Source organism: Hippocampus zosterae, chromosome 18, assembly GCF_025434085.1.
Source record: "Hippocampus zosterae strain Florida chromosome 18, ASM2543408v3, whole genome shotgun sequence".
Lineage (NCBI taxonomy): Eukaryota > Metazoa > Chordata > Actinopteri > Syngnathiformes > Syngnathidae > Hippocampus > Hippocampus zosterae.
The window spans coordinates 8214987-8238982 of NC_067468.1; the positions used below are offsets into that span (position 1 = coordinate 8214987).

A 23996-nucleotide genomic window follows, 5' to 3' on the forward strand; every position below is an offset into this window, starting at 1 on the left:
GTCCAAAATGCTCTTTTCAATAATATTCTGATTTACAGTACATTGTTTGTCGATTAAGCGGTAAAATCCAACTGTTTTAATCCATCGCAAGGGGCGGTGCATCGCGCCACTTGCAGTTGACTGAAAAATGTTATCACAGTGCCCAAAGGCTTACCTTGTCAACGTCACAAGACAAGACCCAGAAAACAGGTGAGCCATAATTGGTCGTCACCGGAGATATGAGGCATTGTGATGTCATTTTCAGTGGACGGCAAGTGGCCAAACATACGGTCACCGACTGCCAACGGCTGTATTTTATTACAATGATGGTCGACACGATAGCATATTAAGTCTTTTTTCTGGTATCAGATGCGCCACAGCCTGAGCAAAACTGTGTGTGCCCTTGGTTTGGTTACAGTGTCAGAAAATAGCACAAACCTTTTTTTGACTGACAACCCAACTTCATGAGTGTGAGTATTCAAAACACCCATGAGCCGACATAAATACAGGGAAATTTTAAAAAGGCCAAAAGTGATACATTTGGGTTTAAATTCGCAAAAGACAAACTTTGGAGGCATTTGCGTGGTCTAAATTTTCACAAGTTGTGAATTACAGTTATTTGAGATTTTTACCGGCTAAAAAGAGTGAGAAAAGCTGTCATCAGCGATATAATAACATATTATAAAAGGGAAATGTGTGCCTTTTAGATGTGCACGCCTCATAAAACGAGTGTTAGGATCCCCATATTATTTGTGTGCAGCAACACCAATTGACTGGCATAACGTCGCAAACGCCAACAATTTTTCAGAAAGGCCCAACACAAAGAGCGCTACCCGAAATAAACGTGCAACCTTTGGCTCTGCAGAACAGATAGAGACAGAAATAATCATAGCACAAAGCCAGACTGCATAAACCGCTTGGCCGCACTTGGAACAATCCAAGCTTAATCAACTGCACACGCACCAAAACACGTCACTCCAACATGCATGCAAGCATGTTCCATCAAAAAAAAAAAAAAAAAACACTGACTGTTTTTTGTCGATGCACAGCTTTCCGCCACTGACCACAACCTCTTAACCGCACACTCGCAAAATGGGACAAACACCCAAAAATGTTAAATTGGTCTGGTTGAACAAAATGTCTCATCGCAATCACTGATGAAGCAAAAAGGACTGCCAAAACCGTGTCACCTCCTTGCTTGGGAATTTAGTTGGCAACGCAAGATACACTTTCGGAATAAAGCATTGCGAGCGAGCGAAAAATCTAACTCGTCGTAACGTGAAATTGTGGGCCGATAATCGGTGCTGTGAACCAAAAAAAACCTCCATATTCTCGTTTCACTGGGTGCATTTTTTTTGTTGCTTTTTTTTTTTTTTTTAACGACAGCCCCAACACAGTCATGAAAACTGAAAAATACTTTTAACGTTCACGGTTCAGCAAGACTAACCGGTCATTTTACAGTTTTTTACCATGACTTCAACATTCTCACTGACCTGGACTAAGGAACACAAACCATATCACAAAACATGGTACCGTATTTTTCTGATGTTAATTGGCAGTTTTTTTGCCCGGAATTTCCGTCCGGGGGTAGCGAGTTATGTGTGAAATTATGAACATATTATTATATCATTACCCATGTTGTTTTGACATTCAATCGCAAGAGGGCGCTCTATGCCTTTGTCAATAAATCGACGATGCGTCTGGCTGAATCGATTTAGAAGATGAAGCGCCGCATCTTCGAGTGGGCGGAGCTGTTTAAAAGTGACACAGTGGATGAAGATTTCATTGGATTTTGTGATTTGGAGTGACACTGATGGTTTGGAAAACTTGTTAGCATGTTCTTTATGCTATAGATATCTGAATAAGTCTTGATATGCTACGTGAACAACCTCCCCTAGTTCTCAGTTCGCTGTTGATACGTCATATAAGGTTAGCATATCGTACACTTATTCAGCCTGTTGTTCTCTGTTATTTTTATTTTAAATTGCCTTTCAAGATGACATGTCTGTTCTTGGTCCTGATTTGATCAAATAAATCTCCTCCAAAAATGCGATTTATACTCCAGTGCGATTTATATGGATTTTTTTCTTCTTTATTATGTTCCGGAGCAATTTATAATCCGGAAAATACGATACTCACTGTATAAGAGGTCAAATGTTTTCACAGAAACATGCAGAAGTTTGCAGATATCTGAGAATTCACAGTTGTGCATCCACTAATATCTGTCAGTCTAGCGCTAGACTACTGTCAGGGATCTTATCTCAGGAAGTTAAAAATGTGTGGCCTTTACAGCTTCTTCTCAAGGATTTGTAAGTAATTGTTTGGTTGTTGTTTGTTTGTTTGTTTGTTCTTTTTAAAGGTGATTTGTTGGCAATGGGAATAGTCTGACACAAAAATGCGAAAAGCTATTCATGTCTAATGTAAGCTACCCGCTTGGCCGAGTGAGCTAACTTACAGATAAGCAGCCCAGGTGCAACTTTGCAGTTTACGGTTAAAAAGAAAACATCATCCTAAATAGAAGATGATGCTTAAGGCAACGGTGGATTTTACTCTTAAAGATAAGGAAAATTGTGCAAACATTTCCAAGTCTGGTCCAAAACATCTGCGGCAATGCAACAAACGTCTTCCTGTGTGGTGCTCCCATGTGAAATTCCACAAAAGCCACCAAAAATGTGCACTGAACACATAGGAGGTTTATGGTTAGTTAAGTGCAAATACCATCGTGCAGCTAAACATATTTACATACACTCACACTTCAGCATAATTCAATGGGAGCCAAGAGAAGAGCTGGAGCAACAACAACAAAAAAAGAAGAAAAGTGAATTATATTGAAAAATTTGTAAAATTTGACCCTGGTAGATTGTCATTCAAATAATAGTCATGATTAACTTTTGCTCAACCTCATAAAGTATGAAATTCTAAAACAGCATTGAGAATAAAATAAACAATGTTACCCCCAACTAGAATAGAAACAATATTTTCTGTTTAAACAAATTACAAAAAAGGGCTGCTGCCACCACAATTAAACAAACAAACAATCAAAAAATCGACCAAATTAATCAAACCAGGTGAGTTTACACAAGGCAGCAGAAACTGTTCAAGCACTGTGTCGGTCGCTTGCGGACAACTTTGGCTCAGGGTCCCTCGGCTCAAATCCAGCGAGGTTTGGCTCCTTACCGCTAAGAGCTGAAGAAGCTGGATGTAAACCAGACCGGCAACAAACAAGGCCAGTATGGAGCGGTCCGAGCAGACGTGGAGACATTTATAGATTCAAACCGCAGTGTCAGGTTAATGCTCATTTGAAAACGAAAACCTGTCAAAGAACAATCCTCAACAAATATATTTTTTGGGTACATGTTGAGCAATTGGGGAAGCTCTTTATCTAAAAACAAAAAAACAAAACAGCTTTGGTTTGCCGATTAATTTTGGTTTGTGCGCTTCTTATTTAGGGATTTAACCAGAAGCGGATACTAGAAGATGCCACGTGTCGCTTCACCACTTTCTTTTGTTGCCGCGGAATCTTTGAGCCCTTTTTCATAAAGACGTCTCGCTTTCCAGCATTTGTGGAAATTGCCTTTGATTAAAGAATCCAGCAAAATGACACACTGTACTCCCCAAACTATGTGTACTTTGACACAATCAATCACACGACAGATAATTAGATGTGTAGGTGACGTCAAGGCTAGCATGTGGTGTGAAAAATCTTGAGGGCAGTGGCAATTGTTTTCAAAACAATTCTCTCTCTCACAAGAGGCTTACTAGACAGATTTTTAAAAAATACACATCATTTGATCATATCGAACTTTATCAGGTGGCCTTTGATCAACAATTCTGACATCTGATTCCTTACTCCAAATTGTAAATTATGCTAGTTTACATCTTTAGCCTCAGTTCTGTGCGTACACCGCAGATTGCTTCTTCTACCTTTCAACGGCGAGTAACCAAGAGCTTAAACAGCCCTGAGTAGGTCGGAGGAAGCGAAATTTGCACTCGCGTGTCGGAGATCCTATTCTGTTTTTCAAATTCCAATTGGAGTTCTTGTAGGCTAAAATATCCCCCAAAAAAATTAGGCGGACAGAGATGAAACTCTTGAGATGTTCTTTTCTCAGTCGATCCTTTCGTTTTTACATATTCTCAATCAGGTTGCTTGACAGGTCGTTTTGCAAATGCAGAGCTAGTGTCCAGTCATGTGACAGCCTGGCTCTGTTCTGATTGGTCCACGGGAGTCAAATCTCCCAAATTGCTCCACTGAATTGGTGAAATGTTGACTGACCAACCACAGAAGATTTTGTAGACAATAACAACTAGCCGAACATTAATAAATAAATAAATAAATATGAGTAGCATACCGCGTGAAATGTCACAAACTTTCATGATCCGGGGTTACCATGGCAAAGACGGGAGAACACTACTTGCCGAATGATAAGCCTGCGTTCAATGAAAATGATTTAGAGGACAAATTATTACAATGCTGCTTTACGACAGTCATGTTCTAATACTGTGTACTCAGCTTTTATGTTGCACAACTCATAAGAATTGTTTGTTGCCTTTTTGTCCTCAAGTAATCATTTCATGGAGCTTTGATGACAGGAAGTATAAACTTTCCATCTTTAATTAGAGCACAGCCTGTGTTTGTCCACCGTGTCCGTAATTGCGAGTGTGTGTTTATTATTGTTTGTGTCTGGGCAGGCATGCTTGTTTGTGCACGTGCGCATTAATGTGCAGTTTTTCATCTCGGGTTGGGGTAATTACACATGGGTGGGTATGTGTTAGGAAATGCTTTCCACGGTGCCCCCTCACAGTTTGCTTAGAGCCACTGGTATCATGTCACATGACGGTGCTTGATTTCCTCCTTTCTGTTGACCAAACATTCCCATATTAGATGTCAGCCACTTCCTCTGACATATCTGCCCATCACTCAGGATACCCGACACCAAATTCGTATTTTTCTTATCCTTTTCCTACCTAAAATAAAAACAAGAAACAACAATCATTGATTTGTTTGCACCTTTGCATACTGATAATTGCTTCATTTTATGCCCAAATTCAACAACGCAATTTTGAGTACATACAAATACAGTGGATAAAAAAAGTCTACACCACCTCCTGTTCAAATGCCAGATTTTTGCGCTACAAAAAAATGCGACCAAGACAAGTGATATCAAAACTGTTTCCACCATTCATGTGATTTGTACAACTTTAACAATTGTGATATGACTGCTTTCAGAATTAACCAATCACATCTAAACTCATGTTAAATGGGAGTCAGCACAAACCCTTCACTATTTCAGCTGCCTCTGGTGAACCCCAAAATTAAACTCAGCTGTTCTAGTAGGATTTTCATGACATTGTTTTTCTTTTGAACAGAATCCTGAAGTTTTGGGGGCTAACACTGACTTTCTATTTTGAACTGTTCACAATTTGTTCCACCCTGTCCACGGTTCCAGCGGAAGAAAACCAGCCCCTGTTCATGATGCTGTAACCAACATACTCAACTCTTTTTTTGGTCATGAGCAGTGTTGGGATTTTATCTTTTATACCAGTTAAGGCCATAAAGTTCAACCTTGGATTTTGTTATCTACAGCATAATGTATAAGAGAAAAAGGCCCGCATGATAGACCTCCTTACGACGCATTTGATCGATACCGATCTCTAAAATGAATTGATGCTCTGGCTTGTTCGTGATCTGTTCATATTTCAAAAAGCAACATATTAAACATATTATTTTACAACTACAGTGAAACTCCTCTATAACAAAATCATGTTTGCAGCAATACATTTTTTCACAACAGGGGGTTTTTCACTGTAGCAAATTTGAACTCAGATGTAAACACACACACACATACACACACACAAGCATCTAAAAGCAGCCAATACAATCGGAAATCTACAGTGAGGTAAAATCTTACAATTTCCGATGAATGTAGAGATTCATCTGTGCTCATTTGAAATAAATTTAAATTCAAAGACTGCCTCCAGACCGACAACATGGATGCACGGTTCCATACTGGGACTACATTCCTTTAACACCGCCACCTTTCAAACGTTATTTTTGATCAAGCCAGTCCCATGATGTATTGTTATAATTATTTTGTATTTAACTGATTCAATGGCAAACATTTTCACTAAGTCACTACAATTTTAGAGCATTTCTGACTGATTTTTCCAAGACCCACCGAACATTTTGTTCTACGATGACACTGTTCAACAGAAAATTGTAATCATAGAGAGGCATTTATGTGTCCCTTCATGTATTTTTTATTCATCTAAAAGTGTCTTATTTTTTTCCATATTTTTAAGATTTTTTTTTTATTTTTCTGTTAAGTTGAATCAATACCAGCGAATTTTACCATGCATTGTAATGTATAGCTACGAGGTCAAAGAAAAAAAATTTCGCCTGCGGTTGAACCCAACCCTTGAAGGAATGCATAAAGATTTTTTTACACTAAGGGGTATTTTCGCCCATGTAGGTTTCGTTGTAGAGGAGTTTTACTGTACAATCTGTATCTGTCAATACTGATTTGAAAGGGGGATGACAATCATCAAAATAATATCTGATCAACCAATAAGCAAAAAAAGGATTATACAAGCTGCTTTCAGTGCAATTCTGCCGACTTCATGTTAGTCTTGTCAGAGGACACAAACCAACCTAGTGAGGCTTTTACAAGCGCTTGACAGTAAACAAACCCACCAACCTGACTTTGGCATCGTTTTGGCATTTCTGCTCGGTAAACTGCAGAAATCCATACAGTTTATACATGATACTGTGTAAATAAATGTTTGTTTGTGTTGAAATAGAGCAAGGAACAAACTCTTCGTATGTGTTTGCTTTGAGATTAGTGCTAATTTTCTTTCCAGTGCATGTCCGCTGCAGCGACTGCAGCATGTTTTGTAAATGTTTTCTGTGTATTACTGTAATTGCCCGTCATGGCAGAGTAGATGTCTTGCGTTTGAACGAAATAAGATGCGTCAGTAGGGAAACTGGCTTTGACTTGACTACATAAATTAAACTAATCCAGGAAAATTGATGACAAAGCAGATGCAACATTTTAAGTAGCCCGTTTACCGGCTCATGAAAAAAATCCTCCCAAGGGCAAACAGGTGCAGGAAGAAGTGTGCAACATTGCAGGATATTTGAGGCCTTGCCATTAAAATACGAAAAGCTGAGCGTCAACAAATGTATTTAAGAGTCACTGTCAGAGCGACCCTCCTCATATTTAATTTTTTGCAAATGAGTGTCTGTTACAACGTAAGAGGCCATTGGAGTCGTGACGATGCTCATTTCAATGTGTTTGTGGCCCATCAGTCCTCTATTGTTATGTAAGTTAAGATTTTTACAAGCTGAATGTGACCAAGAGCCTGGGGAACAATTGTTATGACCAAGTGAAGGCTAATCAGCCGAGAATTAGCATGTGACAGAACAAATTACATCCTTAATGTAAACAAACAAAAAAATACATTGTTAAAGTTTCATTTAATTCTACTTGGAAGAGATGTTTACATAAGACAACAGGATTTAACCTTGTTTTAATGATAGGCTGGAGGGAACAGTTCTATGGTGTTATTAAATAAATTATTTTACAAAAAGTTGAAATCATCTACCCCTCCGTGAGTCGTCACCCCTCCGTGAGTCGTCACCTTACCGTGGTGGAGGGGTTTGTGTGTCCCAATGATCCTAGAAGCTAAGTTGTCTGGGGCTTTATGCCCCTGGCAGGGTCACCCATGGCAAACAGGTTCTAGGTGAGGGGCCAGACAAAGCACGGCTCAAAAGACCCCAATGACGACAAAAATAAATGGATCTAGGTTTCCCTTGCCCGGACGCGGGTCACCGGGGCCCCCCTCTGGAGCCAGGCCTGGAGGTGGGGCTCGTTGGCAGGCGCCTGGTGGCCGGGCTTACACCCATGGGGCCCGGCCGGGCACAGCCCGAAGAGGCAACGTGGGTCCCCCTTCCCATGGGCTCACCACCCATGAGAGGGGCCAAAGGGGTCGGGTGCAATGCGAGCTGGGCGGCAGCCAAAGGCGGGGACCCTGGCGGTCCGATCCTCGGCTGCAGAAGCTAGCTCTTGGGACATGGAATGTCACCTCTCTGGCAGGGAAGGAGCCCGAGCTGGTGTGTGAGGCAGAGAATTTCCGACTGGATATAGTCGGACTTGCCTCCACACACAGCCTGGGTTCTGGTACCAGTTCTCTCGAGAGGGGTTGGACTCTCTTCCACTCTGGAGTTGCTCACGGTGAGAGGCGCAGAGCAGGTGTGGGCATACTCATTGCCCCCCGGCTCAGTGCCTGTACATTGGGGTTCACACCGGTAGACGAGAGGGTTGCCTCCCTCCGCCTTCGGGTGGGTGGACGGGTCCTGACTGTTGTTTGTGCATATGCACCAAACAGCAGCTCAGCATACCCACCCTTTTTGGAGTCCTTGGAGGGTGTGCTGGAGAGTACTCCTGCTGGGGACTCCATTGTTCTGCTGGGGGACTTCAATGCTCACGTGGGCAATGACAGTGATACCTGGAGGGGCGTGATTGGGAGGAACGGCCCCCCCGATCAAAACCCGAGTGGTGTTTTGTTATTGGACTTCTGTGCTCGCCACGGATTGTCCATAACGAACACCTTGTTCAAACATAAGGGTGTCCATATGTGCACTTGGCACCAGGACACCCTAGGCCGCAGTTCGATGATCGACTTTGTAGTTGTATCATCGGATTTGCGGCCGCATGTTCTGGACACTCGGGTGAAGAGAGGGGCGGAGCTGTCAACTGATCACCACCTGGTGGTGAGTAGGCTCCGATGGTGGGGGAAGATGCCGGTCCGTCCTGGCAGACCCAAACGTATAGTGAGGGTTTGTTGGGAGCGTCTGGCGGAATCCCCTGTCAGAAGGAGTTTCAACTCCCACCTCCGACAGAGCTTTTCCCATGTTCCGGGGGAGACGGGGGACATTGAGTCCGAGTGGACCATGTTCCGTGCCTCTATTGTTGAGGCGGCCAATCTGAGTTGTGGCCGTAAGGTGGTTGGTGCCTGTCGTGGCGGCAATACTCGTACTCGCTGGTGGACACCAGCAGTAAGGGATGCCGTCAAGCTGAAGAAGGAGTCCTATCGAGCCTTTATGGCCTGTGGGACCCCAGAGGCAGCTGACGGGTATCGACTGGCCAAGCGGACCGCGGCTTCGGTGGTTGCCGAGGCAAAAACCCGAGCGTGGGAAGAGTTCGGTGAGGCCATGGAAGCCGACTTCCGGACGGCTTCGAGGAAATTCTGGTCCACCATCCGACGTCTCAGGAGGGGGAAGCAGTGCACCACTAACACTGTGTACAGTGGGGATGGGGCGCTGCTGACTTCGACTCGGGACGTTGTGAACCGGTGGGCAGAGTACTTCGAAGACCTCCTCAACTCCACCAACACGCCTTCCTTTGAGGAAGCAGAGCCCGGGGACTCTGAGGTGGGCTCTCCTATCTCTGTGGTTGAAGTCACCGATGTGGTTAAAAAGCTCCTCGGTGGCAAGGCCCCAGGGGTGGATGAGATCCGCCCGGAGTTCCTCAAGGCTCTGGATGTTGTGGGGCTGTCCTGGTTGACACGCCTCTACAACATCGCGTGGTCAACAGGGAGAGTGCCTCTGGATTGGCAGACCGGGGTGGTAGTCCCTCTTTTTAAAAAGGGGGACCGGAGGGTGTGTTCCAACTACAGAGGGATCACACTCCTCAGCCTCCCTGGTAAGGTCTATTCAGGGGTGCTGGAGAGGAGGGTCCGTCAGGAAGTCGAGCCTCAGATTGAGGAGGAGCAGTGTGGTTTTCGTCCCGGCCGTGGAACAGTGGACCAGCTCTACACCCTTAGCAGGGTCCTTGAGGGTATGTGGGAATTCGCCCAACCAGTCTACATGTGTTTTGTGGACTTGGAGAAGGCGTTTGACCGTGTCCCTCGGGGAGTTCTGTGGGGGGTGCTTCGTGGGTATGGCGTACCGAACCCCCTGATACGGGCTGTTCGGTCACTATACCACCGATGTCAGAGTTTGGTTCGCATTGCCGGCAGTAAGTCGGAACCGTTTCCAGTGGGGGTAGGACTCCGCCAAGGCTGCCCTTTGTCGCCGATTCTGTTCATAACCTTTATGGACAGAATTTCTAGGCGCAGCCGAAGCGTTGAGGGAGTCTGTTTTGGGGGCCTCAGTATTACATCCCTGCTTTTTGCAGATGATGTGGTGCTGTTGGCTCCTTCAAACGGGGCTCTACAACTCTCACTGGAGCGTTTCGCAGCCGAGTGTGAAGCGGTTGGGATGAAAATCAGCACCTCCAAATCTGAAACCATGGTCCTCAGTCGGAAAAGGGTGGATTGCCCCCTCCGGGTCGGGGAGGAGATATTACCCCAAGTGGAGGAGTTTAAGTATCTTGGGGTCTTGTTCACGAGTGAGGGCAGGAGGGAGCGAGAGATCGACAGGCGGATCGGTGCAGCGTCTGCTGTGATGCGGACGTTGTATCGGTCTGTCGTGGTAAAGAAGGAGCTGAGCCAAAGGGCGAAGCTCTCAATTTACCGGTCGATCTACGTCCCAACCCTCATCTATGGCCACGAGCTATGGGTCGTGACCGAAAGAACGAGATCCCGGATACAAGCGGCCGAAATGAGTTTTCTCCGCAGGGTGTCCGGGCTCTCCCTTAGAGATAAGGTGAGGAGCTCGGTCATCCGGGAGGGGCTCAGAGTCGAGCCGCTTCTCCTCCACATCGAGAGGAGCCAGATGAGGTGGCTTGGGCATCTGATTCGGATGCCTCCTGAGCGCCTCCCCGGTGAGGTGTTCCGGGCATGTCCCACCGGGAGGAGACCCCGAGGAAGACCCAGGACACGCTGGAGAGACTACATCACCCAGCTGGCTTGGGAACGCCTCGGAATCCCCCGGGAAGAGCTGGAAGAAGTAGCTAGGGAGAGGGAAGTCTGGGCTTCCCTGCTAAAGCTGTTGCCCCCGCGACCCGGCCCCGGATAAGCGGTAGATGATGGATGGATGGATGGATGGATGGATGAAATCATCTTTTGTGAGCCCATCCTTAAGTGAGTTACTGAGTGAGCGAGCGAGTTAGTTGGTTAGTCAGTCAGCTAGCGAGCTAAGTTAGCTAACTAGCTAACCGACTAGCTAGTTAGCCCCTTCGTGATTCATGGTGAGTTCATAGTGAACGACATGAATTGTGTTTTAGTTGATGCGGTTTTGATTGTTCTTAGTTTTGTCATGCTTTCGCTGTTCCCACGTGCCTATTTGAGTTTTCTCTGGGTAATTCAGTTTCCTCTCACATTGCATAAACATGCAACAATACTACAACATAAAATTTCCATTTACCGGTATCTTATTCCCCTTAAATTCTTCACATTGCCAAATTTTCCCATTATTTCCCAGTTGGAACTTTTCCAACCCCTGAGTTTTTACGAATGATGTCATCGTATTATCCTGCAGATGACTTTTGTTTGTGCAAGGGGAGTTTTAATCTTTACTGTGGCACGAAGAATAAATATGTCTAAGCACAAAAACTGTGCATGTTGAAGGATTTTGCTGCAGTTCATCTCAATACGCAAACTTCAGAGTGAAAATAAAGTTGCTCACTGAAGATGACAAGAGCAGAGACAATGATCTGGCCAATTTGTCACATCCCACTTAAATTCCAGTGGCTTTGCTTTTGGCTGCATGCGCAAATATGAGCCGTTGGGCCATTGTGCCATCACAGACTGGAACAGGATGTGATTCTTTTCAGTGAGATGCAATCACTTTGGCTGCCCGTGTGTTACAGTGAGATACTGTCATCGTGCCAGCATCACTGTAGATCTACAGCACGCTCTTCCGGACACACACACACACACACACACACACACACACACACACACACACAGGAGTTCACACGCTCACTATTTGCTGAGGGGTACTTTGCTCTGTCGGACAGCAATTGTGGAGAGAAGGAAATCGTCTAGTACACCTGCACAAATGAACATTTGCCCAAATGTTGTGAGCTATTTGAATGTGTTTCGCTCTCATGTAATGATTATACACTAAGTCCATTTTGATTGTGAGGTATAAATATGACTAAATCTTCATACTTCACACAGGATAGCCTAAACCCCGAATTTGAACTCCAAACTGCAGAACTTTGAGGCTGACATGCAAACCGCTAGATGACATGCTAACCGCTAGGCACCAATACTTCATTGTTGTCTCGAATGTAACTGGGGTTTTTTTCTTTACAAATGTCACTGATAATGTTACCCATAACATCAGTTGTTCATGTTTGTCCTAAATGCCACAGGGTTTTGCTGCTCATTTGTATGCATGAGAAAAAGGTATGTCTTGCCTTGCTGTTTGGCAAAATTCAAGTATAGAAGAAAAGAAAACATTATAAAAAATGTTTCTTTTGGCTAAAACTTGAGCAAAAGAAGGAAGATGTTTGTACTAAACTTAACTGGAATGTCATTGATAACACTCCTCTATGTCCTACTGGTTGCTATTTTACAATGTCAAAATAACTGACTGCTGTGTAATAGCGTCAGGACAACAGCCAAGCTAGTTGACATTAACAGCAGCGCTGCACTTGGAAAATAAGCAATGAGAGCAGTAAAGGGATCTCAATTGCTCCATCACATGTGCGCTACATTCGTGAATGATGCATTATTTTCAGCCAACCGACCTTGTATTACTCACAAGTTATGAATCTGGGTTTTGTTTGGATTTCATCAGACCTTACTTTGTGAAAAGATCCAAAGCTGTGAAGCGTAACCTCATGTCAGAATCGAGCAAGTAACATCATGACGCCTTTTAAAGACGCTGATGGAGTCACGCCTTCCCTCGTTAATGACTCTTCTTTAGATCCAAGACCACATCTCAGTTTTCTGTGCCAGTCCCTAGTAGTCATGAATGGACCAAATGGGCTTCAATCATTCCTCATAGAACTGCATTCATTCCGGCACCATGTCCCATTGCTCCCAATGATGGTAGGAAACAAACAACACTTTCATTAGCAGGTCTGCTTCAGTGAAACGTGGAATGTTCCGTGGCTTTCCAACAACACGGACACAGAAAGGAGGCCTTCATGCGCCCATTGTTGTCGTCAACAAGCTCACTTAGTGTAATGGGTTTGGTGGAGCCCACTCTTCGAAAGACAAGGGGCACAGTGCACAAATAAAGGGCAGTCATGCTTACACAGATTAGAGATCTGGGAAAAGAGAGGATCATTTGTTGTGGTTCAAAGTGCGAGCGCTCAGCGGATTTTGTTGATTTTCAGTAGACCAACTCAAAAATAGAAACAAAGATGGAGCAACAACGAATAAAATGTCATTAGGGATCATTTGGGTCTTAAAGAGCAGCGCAAATAGACTGTAGGCCAGTGAAAGGGTTGTTCTTATGTCAACTGTCTTTGGGTCGCTGGTTGATGTCAAATCAAGAAGCTATTCTAATAATTGTTAAGCTGTAGCACTTTGTAGAAAAATGGCTTTTTGTTGTACTATTGTATATTTATAATTATACTTGTAATTTGTATCTCCATGGTAGCTTCCAGAAGTGCAATTATTATGATGCTATATGTGGATTTAAGTGCAGTGATCGATCCGGTCAATCATGGTTGGCAGCACCAGGTGGCCATTGAGTGGTTCATATCCTATTTGGCAAGGAGATTTATTTTAAGCTATCCTTGTTTGCACCGAGTTTAGCGCAGCTCCACTGCCGTAAGGTGTTCCACAGGGTTCAATTCTGGGGCCTCTTCTGTTTTCATTGTCTCTGCTCCCTTTGGGTTCCATCTTAATGAAACATGGTACAGTGCACTCCGCTTAATAGAACACGGTTAATAGAGTAATCCGCTTAATAGAGCAAAAGGCTCTGGAACGGATTTGCCTAATGCAATTTCCTATAAAGATACTCCGCTTAATAGAACAGGCCGTAAGCAATGAACATTGTAAACTAGTGGTTTTCGAAGTGTAGCTATCGCGATACTGTACCACTATCGCGAGAAAACGCGGTAGTTCTAGCCGTATACAGTAACAGGTAGCACGCGTCACTCCACACATAGACACACGCACGTCACAATGGCTTCAACTTCATTCAAGAGACGAGAGAGAGACGAAGTGTAGCTATTGCGATACTGTACCACTATCGAGAGAAAACGCGGTAGTTCTAGCCGTATACAGTAACAGGTGGCACGCGTCACTCCACACATAGGCACACGCACGTCACAATGGCTTCAACTTCATTCAAGAGACGAGGGCTATCACCTGCGGATAAGAAGGACATACTCAGACGATGCGATGCATTGCCGGATTCTCAGAAGGTACGCCCACGGTTTCCAGGACTTCCCTCTTATCCAGCGCATTGAGAGGGAAGTCAACCGCAAAATTACGGACTCCTGTTTATAGACAAAAGTAACGAAATTTTTCTCGTGATTTGAGATGTTTGACTGAAGTTGATTAAAGTTGTTGTTTTGTTGTTTGATTAAAGATATGGACGTCCACAGTCGAAATATCTCTTCTAACTCGTCAGCAGGGGTTTTTCTGCGTGCATAACTTGGTCGTCGACGTGTCTGAAGGTGTACCTAATAAAGTGTCTCCGGTTAATAGAAACTCCGCTTAGTAGAACAGAAGCGCTTCGGCCCAATGGTGTTCTATTAATCGGAGTGCACTGTACTTCCTTCCACTGCTATGCAGATGACTATCAGATCGATGTTCCGCTGGGCAAAAAAGATGCTTTCTCATTGAGGCCTTTTTTATCCTGTCTGTAGGAAACAAAGGGCTGGATGGTACTGAATTTCTAGAATTTCAATGAAAGGAAAACTGAAATATTAAGCTGGCCCCTTGAAGTCAGATGGGCCTGGGCTTACATCAGACCGCCGCTGATTAGCCTAAAACAACGAGTGGAAGGCAGTGCCAAGTTGTGTGGTGTGTTTTCGTGTTGTCAGCTCAGCATGGAGGTTATTTAAAGGACACGAGAATTCATTGTTTACTCTTCAGGAGATTTTGTGGGTTTAAATGCAATGAAGGCTGTGATTACACAGGGTTTCAAATCACCCTGCAGTGAGTGTTACTGTAACATAATTATTAGCAGAGAGTTTTATTGTCATGTAATTAGGGTTCTGTAGCTTGTTAACTAGATTGAGGTGGAAAATTGGTTACAGGAGAAGGCATGTGTGTTTCATTGGTTTTCATATGGGTCAGTTGGACACGTTTGTACTATATATCCGATGAATGTGAACTCACGAAAGTGTCGTAGGAAATTGTAAAAAGAGAAACAATGTTCAACATCATTATTTTAAACACAACAAAGTGAACTTCCTGTGCTAAAACATTTGACTTACTGCTATTTGAAAAAGTGGTTTCACTGAGGTGGGTCATGCGTATATTTGTTAGTGTTTGAGGAGTCGTGTAGTTTTTTTTCAATTATTGGTCACACTTTGCCTGAAAATTGACTCACAATACAGGTTATGCCAAGTACATATCTTATATACAAAACTGCTTCTTGATCTGTTGGTTCTGGTTTTTAATGTCCAGGATGAGTCAGGTCCCTGAGGATGTCATTTGCCTTCCTAAGTCAGGGAGAACTGAAGGGTTCCACCAAGGAAAGGAGCAGCCAGTAATCATCTGGGCTGTGGTGAAAGGCTGTCTGCCAAATATTTGATAATATGTGCCCCTTTTCATCTAAGTGAAGAAGTAGATCTTCATCATCGTCGAAAACGAGACGCTAAACTAAATAGCTGAAATGATAAAAATCTTTCCAGAGCTACAATGAACTTTCAAGTACATCTCCTCCAAAAGTGATCTCCACGCAGGCGCCACATGTTGACCACAAAGGCTGTCATTGGCTGCTTCTGCTTTCTTTTACAAGTTCCTGAGATTGTTGTGGAGATTGTTGATGAAAACAAAGTTGAGGAAGTGGAAGGAAAGACCAGCGGTCTGCTCCATTTGTGTAACACGCGTCTCCGGAGCAATCTGCGCTGTAAACCATCTGACCCAACAATCTAATTTGAGGGAAAACAGCCATTATTGCACGGGGGGAGTCTGAGTATGGAGGTTGTTATTGAGTTAGCATTCAGCAGCATGTCACAAAGTGAAATAAAACAGTTACAGCAGGGATGGGGAACAGGCCCATGGGCCGCATGCACATTTTTTAACAAACCCCAAAAATTATTATTATTAAGAATACTGCTATACATTATATATGCATTTTTCCATGAGACAGGGAGAAATGGGGTAGGGGGTGGGGGTCCTGTAAAAACTGTGATAAATCAAAAATATTAAAACAAAATATTTTTTTAAAGATCCATATTTATGTACAACCTGGGTGAGTTGATTTTGCGAAAAATGTACAATATGAGTCCTAATCTTGGTTTCTTGTTCAGCAGTTTTATGCCGTCCTTGAATTGTATTTTTTCATGCAAGAGACCCCTTTACACAGGGGGCGCGGAATGGTTGCTTTATCCAAAACAGTCGACATGGATTTGAAAGAAGATAAGCACAAGATATATACTGCTGCAAAATATGAGACACATGTAAAAGCGGTGAGGGCGAAGACTTCAAAAAGGCTGCATATACATGCTTTTCATTCATTGGCACTTTTAACACAACATGCAAAGCACATTATCGAGCTGTGGTCTCTTTCAAAGACGCTACAACATGTTGCATACATCCCAGAGATAAATGGTGATCCGGCTAAAATAGTGGAAGCTTAACATAAAAGATGCAGTTCAATTGCAAATGATGTAATATAATGTAACATTTACTCATTGCTTGTTGCCACCAAGGATCAACAATCAAATGCTGCCAGGTGGTTTGGCGAGGAGAATTATATAGTGAGGGGCTAGAAAAGCCCGCTTTAAAATAACAACACTTAAAGCTTCTGGGTGTTAGCGTAAATGGTTGTGTATAATCCCCTCAGCTCCCAACCAGCATTAGCTGAAATTCCTCAATAATAGGCAGCACGACTCTGGGGGGACTCATGCCTTAGTGAGATGTTTGTAATACTGGAAAGGGTCAGTGAAGGGCGCAGACAGACAGGCAGGCGGACAAGGAGGCTCAAGTGTGCTTCTGGTTTGGGGAACAAGGTGCCTCTTCTTTTTTTTTTTAGAGTGATTTCAGACCTGAACCATTTAGGATCCATTTTTCCATCATAACAAAGGACGTGGTGGAGCGGGGCTGAATGTTTGCACAGCTGATTATTAACACCGCACCTCGTTCCACTCAAACAAGCCAACGGGAGCAAGAGGGGGAAAGTGGCAACTCCAATCCTGTTGCGGCTTAATCCGTGTATTTGGTCTTTGTCAATTATATTGAAAGTCCTCAGGCGATATCGATTTGTGAGCGAGGCCTCGCCTGCAAAGACATGTCGTCATGTGTGAAAACGTAACAAATCTAGAGAGTATAATAATATTCCCTTCATTCATTTCTAATCCATTTATCCTCACCAGGGTCGTGGCTGCACTGGAGAATATCCCAGCCGTCTTCGGGCAGTAGGCGGGGTACACTCTGAACTGGTTGCCAATCGCAGGGCACACAGTGATGAACAACCATTCGCACTCACACTTACACCGAGGGACAATTTACGGTGTTCACTTAGCCTGCTATGCATGTTTTTGGAATGTGGGAGGAAAATCCACGCAGGCACGGGCGAGAACATTCAAACTCCACACAGGAAGGCCAGAGCAGGAATCAAACCCTGCACCTCGACACTGTGATATGATCATCACTCCACAACCGTGCCGCCCTCTGGTGATAATGTTGATAATGTATTAATTATGAATTTTTCCACCAATCTAGACATTAAAAAGATGAGACAGCAGTTTATCTCAAGTGCCAAGTTGCCCGGTTTGAAGCTATTAGATATTAAACACCAGGACACCTGAACAATGCCTAACACCTCAAAATATGGAATCCCCCCCCCCCCTCAACCCCCCTACTCAAGTCAAGAGAGAGTCTGATCAAGACCTGACGATTGGGTGCACTCAACTCCCTCAACAAGTGAACCCGTAACATTAGTTCTCCTCACCTCGGTTTTCAGTCTAATTGTTTTGGAGTGATGAATCCTGATCAGACTTGTTACCAATGGTCGGCTTGATGGAAATAGCTGCAGCTAGCTTAATAGCGTGACACGATGGCAGTGAGATACTGTCACTCTCTACCGACCAATTACAGAAGTTAAAAAGGAAGGTGTAAAATCCTCCCATCTGAACCCACTGTATTGTTTGAAAGGAGTGATTTTCTTTCTGTCTACTTTACAATATTTACCGTATTTTCACGACTATTCGATGCACCGTACTGATGGCCGCAGTCTCATTAATGGGTGACATTTCTGTATTTTACACATACACAGGACGCACCGTACTAATGGCCGCAGTTTTACAGTGGTAAAACATACGCCAGCTTAAACATACGGCATGCATGCGCGCACTCTAACACGTTAGCTTGAAGCATACGGTAGCATGCCAAGACATACAGATAAGCTAAAAACACGTTGTTAAAAAGGCAACGAAAGCAGAACTGAGTTCGGGTGTATTTTATTTTGCCATCGTACAATGTTCTCACGTTTTTCGATCAATCATCACCCAGAAATCCATCAAAGTCCTCATCCTCTGTATCAGAAGCAGAGGACTGCACATCTCAGTTGTCAATGAATGCATCACATGCTAGTGTGAGTTGCTACGCATTGCCGAGCGGAAAGAAGGAGTAGCAACAGCAAAGTCAACATTTCTCTCGTGTGAAGCTTTCCCACATTTGAAAGTAAAGAACAGAGCGAAACATGGTGGCAGCGCGTGTGTGTGTAGAAAGAATTGAACAATTGTGCAAGTACCGTAATCCATCAAAAACGCTGCGTTCCCTCTCGTTGTTGCGTATTGTGGCGTAACTCGCCAAGCGCTGCCTCTCACTCTTTGTAAAGTTGTGTTTGCCACCGATCATCCATTGATCCAATGCCGTTCGCAACTTTACTTTGAACGCCCGGTTGATGCCAATGTCCAGCGGTTGGAGTTCTTTAGTCAAGCCTCCGGGAATAACGGCAAGCTCAGAGTTCATTTGCGTGACTTGTTTTTTCACCGCTGCTGTGAGATGGGCACGCATGCCAAAAGCATAACCGGTGGCTTTAAGTTTGAACTGAGCTTCGTAGGCGTGTCTTTTTGTGGAATTTATTTTCAGGGGTTCTTAGAAACCAAAACCGGAGTTGTTTTGCAACAATGCACATTGCCACACTCTATACAAGTGTTGGTACTGGCTTGAGGCGTCCCTTTAGCATCCACTTACACGCCCACCCTTCACCATTGGCGGACTAGCTTGCCTGTCCTCTATCTCCCTCTCTCTCTCTCTCTCCCTCTCCATATATGTATATATACAAGCCCACCCTTCCCTGATTGGCCGACTTCTTTCCCGCATGCCTGGCCACAGTCACTTCCGCTTTTTCTCTATATAAACAGCGTGTCGGCTGTCAGTCAGATTTTGGAACTCAGCGCATATAAAGGACGCTCCGCACTATAAGGCGTCCTGTCTATTTTGGAGAAAATTTAAGACTTTTAATGGCGCCTTATAGTCGTGAAAATACGGTATTTATTTCCCCATTGGGTCTAGCGCCACACTACACAAGCTAACCAGACTGCGCTGTGACTCATTACCAGCAAAACAGTGCTGTGCAAGTAAACAGTGAGACAGAGAGATCATGTACCAAACTGGTCTCAATCCTACTTCTTGGTTGAAAGAGTGACTTATCTAGGCAAGGATTTAATATCGCAGAGGAACCGCTCCAAGCGGCTGCTCTTTCACACTCACCTGGGAGAAATTGAGGCCGTTGAGGGGATGACACTGTTCCTCCACCTTCTCCACAGCTCCTGTCCTTTTCCTCATCCTCTCTGCTTCCTGTGCCAGGTACAAGTCCAGCACCGGCACGCCTCGAGTCTTAATGTCCGCCTCAGTGAGCGAGTTAACCATCAGCATGACCCAGACAGGCCGCTTCCTCTCCCAGTTTCCAGCGATGGCGTTGAAGAGGTAGTCCGCGTAGAGTCCCTTCCCTCTCTGATCTGGCGTCATCCATGAGGGCATCATGAGTTTGACATACTCCAGGTGCCTCTTGAGTCTGCGATAGATGTCTCTGGGTAGAACGTCCTGCAGGTTCTCGCCCTGAGGAAGCAGCTGGCAGCTGGTCAGGGCCGAGATGGTGTAAGGATCAGTCAGGTCGAGCTCAAAGTAGACTATGTTGCTCTCCTGGAAGGCCTGCTTGGAGTTCTCGGGGATGAAGTCCCACACACGAGTGTAGGGAACGTGGATAGTGCCGTAGAAATACGAAGGAGGGTCCCGTTTGATAGTCCACAAGAAGGAGTTTAAGTCAGTTTGCTGCAGGGGAAAAAACAAATATTTACCTGGATGGGATAATACTTGCAAACATTGGTAGTGTCGTGGTTCACCTCACCTTTCACAATTAACAATTGCCATGAGATTCATCAAGTCATCTTAATGTCATCACAAAACAGCGGTCCTGGACCATTTTTGCCCCACGGACCGGTTTAATGTCAGACAATATTTTTAGGGACCGGCCTTTAAGGCCCGTTAAGGCCCGTTAAATACAACAAAAAAATATGATATGACCTGCATGAAAACTGATATTCCAGTGGTTAGCACGTCGGCTTCACAGTGCAGAGGTACTGGGTTCGATTCCAGCTCCGGCCTCCCTGTGTGGAGTTTGCATGTTCTCCCCGGGCCTGCGTGGGTTATCTCCGGGTGCTCCGGTTTCCTCCCACATTCCAAAAACATGCGTGGCTGGCTGACTGAACACTCTAAATTGTCCCTAGGTGTGAGTGTGAGCGTGGATGGTTGTTCGTCTCTGTGTGCCCTGTGATTGGCTGGCAACCAATTCAGGGTGTCCCCCGCCTACTGCCCGAAGACAGCTGGGATAGGCTCCAGCACCCCCTGCGACCCTAGTGAGGATCAAGCGGCTCGGAAGATGAATGAATGAATAATAAACACGAATTATGACACGAGGAACGTCCTATCTGGCCACAACGCCCTCTCGTCGCTATGGTAACGTTTACACGTTCCTTCAATATAAGACACCGTAAATACAAAGTGTATATAAAATACGACTGACCGCCGCTGCATCTTATGCAGAGTGGGCTTGGTACGCGGGAATCTCCCGTTGAGACAAATCTGTATTTTATCAAGTCAAGTCAGCTTTTATTGTCAAATATGCCCTATGTGTAACATACAGCACTATTTTAAGTAGAATTCTTGATACTGTCGATTAAATGTAGCCTTCATTCTCTTGAAAGTCTCCTGTCTAGGCCTTTTCCCCTTCCCAAAGACGTTTGTTTTCGACTCACTATGCTAACTCGACTCACTTTGCTAGCTTCGGGGTTTTTGGTATAACCTATCACGTGACCGAGAAGCGCGCCTTGCCCACCATCAAGAGTGACATTCTGTAAATGGATGTAACAGAATCCGGTAATTTTTCAAAATAAAATATCTTCCAAATTCCGAAATGAATAAAACGGAAGTAATGTAAGTTATTTATTCTTTCTGTGCAGCCCGGTACCAAATGACCCACGGATCGGTACCGGTTGGGGACCGTCGCTCAAAAAGACCCCCTCAGAAAGATGGGGCTCGTGGTGGGAAATTAAACAGGGACAGGTCAAATGAATTGGGAAGGTGACTTTGGCACAATGTTGTTCATCTCAGCCAGGAAGTCCCAGATGATCAGGGTATTTTGAACAGGCATATTGTAATGGTGAAGCAGCCACAAGTTTTCCCATCATAATTCCAGTCTGCTCGCACACTCGTCCGGCCTGCACCTTGACAAGGGAGAACTCATAGTTTGTAGCTTGGATTTAAAATCTAGTTTTTGTGACACTAGTCCTTGAACTTTTCTGACACAGCCCAAACATATTTTGGGATTGTAAGAGGAATACGGGGAAAAAAACAAAACAAACAATACAAGACAGGGAGAACATGCAAACTCCACATGGCAGCTGGAATTCCAATCCCAGACCGCAGCGTTGTACTGCAGATGTGATAACCACTAACAATATGCCTAGAAGTTCTTCAAAAATTCTGATGCGACAAAAATTAAAGTTCTGAACATAACTTTCACTTCTCAGCGTGCTTGTTGTTTAGTGACATTTCAATCAACAATCGAATTACCATTAGAGCAAGCCAGCAGTTTAAAAAGAGAAGTTATTTCACGCCTTGCACATCAAACACCAGAACTGTCTGACACTTACCCCAAGAGACTGTTTATTAGCCGAGTGCTAACAGAGCCATAATGACTTATTAACAGGCCACTTGGGAGCAAAGTGTCAAACAAACAATACACGTGATGTCACATGATCAGACTGCGGATTAGCCGTCTTCATGTTTCTGGATGGATCTGACTTGCAATAATAAACTTGAGACTGATAGTAGTCTGAATGTGTATACAGTAATTGATGGCTTTCTTACTTGTTGAGCAAGTATTGCCGTTGTGGCTAAAAGTTCCTGGAGTGATGTATTTTTTATGAGTCTCAGCTCTTTAAAAATAAAAAAAATCTGAGACATTTGTGGGGAAAATTAAACACATTTGAGGAAAAGGTCATTATTTATATTGCTGACCTAGCAAGTCAAGCCTTTTTGGAAATGTAGATAAATTGCGGGTTCGTGACACTATCGAAATTATAAATCAAGCATGAAAACAGAAGCAACAAAGTTGGTGAGTCAGTACACAAACACAACTGCAGTGCTGAAAATGAATTATATTCTGCATCCTATATTCATTAATCATAATAATAACAATCAATTAGGTGTATGTTTTGCTCATCTTCTATCGATCTATTTATCTGTCTATCGATCGGGCGGTAAATCGGACTTACTTTCTTGTTGAGCTCACAGTTGCTTGAGTCCGGTCTGATCCTCCACGGGTCGCCTCGGACCATCAGAACCAAGCGGCAAAGGATCAGTGCGCTCAGGGTGCCGCGCATCATCCTGACTTCCTCCTCCCCCCAAAAAAGAAGTATTCCGAACTATGCCACTGAAGGCATGGGTGAGTTGGACCGTGCACGGCTCCAAGCGGCCACGCCAAACAGAGCGGTCACGCTCACCCGTTGAGCCCGCAGTGGTACTCGGGTGGCGCAGTGATGGTCATTTGGAGAGCTTTTTCTTTTGCTTCCACGTAGGGGGGTAGGGGGCTCACATCACATCGTCTGCTTGTCGGGAGCTCCCTCCTTGCTCCTCTTCTCTCCGCGTGGCCTCCTCCTGCGATCCAAAGTTGGTGCGTAAAAACAGGCAGAATCACGCGTGCGTCACAGTGGACCAAAGAAAAGTTCGTGAATGAAGGCACAACCCCCCCAAAAAAAGTCTCACTACGGCTTCACTGATTTTATTTGCATCTGTGTGAGTGTGTCCACATCTCCGCTGAGTACGTGTGTGCGCGCACACACATCTCTGCTGTCAGGGGTCTACCCCCCGTGTCGTTCTGCAATCCGCCCACTAAACCCCCTTACGCACACGCAAACACACGAACACACCCGCTAACCTTACTTTAACCCAAGTTCTCAGACCCCTAAAATTTAATGATTAACGTGATAGGGACGGTGTGCAAACAGATGTATGCCCCCCCCACCCCACCCACCGCACGTCCCGCCAACCTGGAAACTTTCTCTCCCGTCAATGAAGAAAAGATGAGAACGGATCAATCAGAACACACGGAACAGACGCAATCGTGTGATGCATAAATGCATATTTGGTGTCACTTGTATGAAGTCGCAGGATGCCTCGCAGGCAAAGACGAGCGGTGCCAGTTGAGATGCGGAGGTCCGATTACCATCGTGTCGGACAAAGTGAGCGACATTAACATGAGAAAACGTGCAATAACGAGGCGCTTTGCACTGCAAATTCATGAAGACGGTGGCAGACACTCAATTATTGCGCATTCTGTAATGCAGTGACACTCACAAAATAAAATTAAAGAGGCTGGCAATTCTAGAAAAACAAATTCGCAAGAACTTGCATTTCCTTCCATGGATGTTATTTTTTCTTGTCATCCGTTATACGTGGCTGACGCATTTTGCAACTTGACAAAGGAT

At 44.4% G+C, this 23996-nt stretch overlaps 1 protein-coding gene and 1 long non-coding RNA gene across 2 annotated transcripts in view; both read right to left on the bottom strand.

Annotated features, from left to right (window-relative positions):
• The window catches only part of trabd2a (TraB domain containing 2A), a 49160-nt gene extending 25716 nt beyond the window's left edge, over positions 1 to 23444 (bottom strand). The window contains exons 1-2 of the mRNA XM_052051257.1: positions 22785 to 23444; positions 19720 to 20280 (exon numbers count right to left, since the gene is read on the bottom strand). Coding sequence (XP_051907217.1) covers positions 19720 to 20280; positions 22785 to 22895 — 672 coding nt within the window. The 5' untranslated portion in view covers positions 22896 to 23444. The remainder of the gene's footprint in view (positions 1 to 19719; positions 20281 to 22784) is intronic.
• Positions 5898 to 6304, bottom strand: LOC127591298 (uncharacterized). Its single transcript, XR_007959846.1, has 2 exons — positions 6114 to 6304; positions 5898 to 6015 (listed from the first exon to the last, which is right to left on the bottom strand). It is a non-coding gene; the product is annotated as an uncharacterized LOC127591298 (long non-coding RNA).
• Positions 23445 to 23996: the final 552 nt, after the last annotated feature.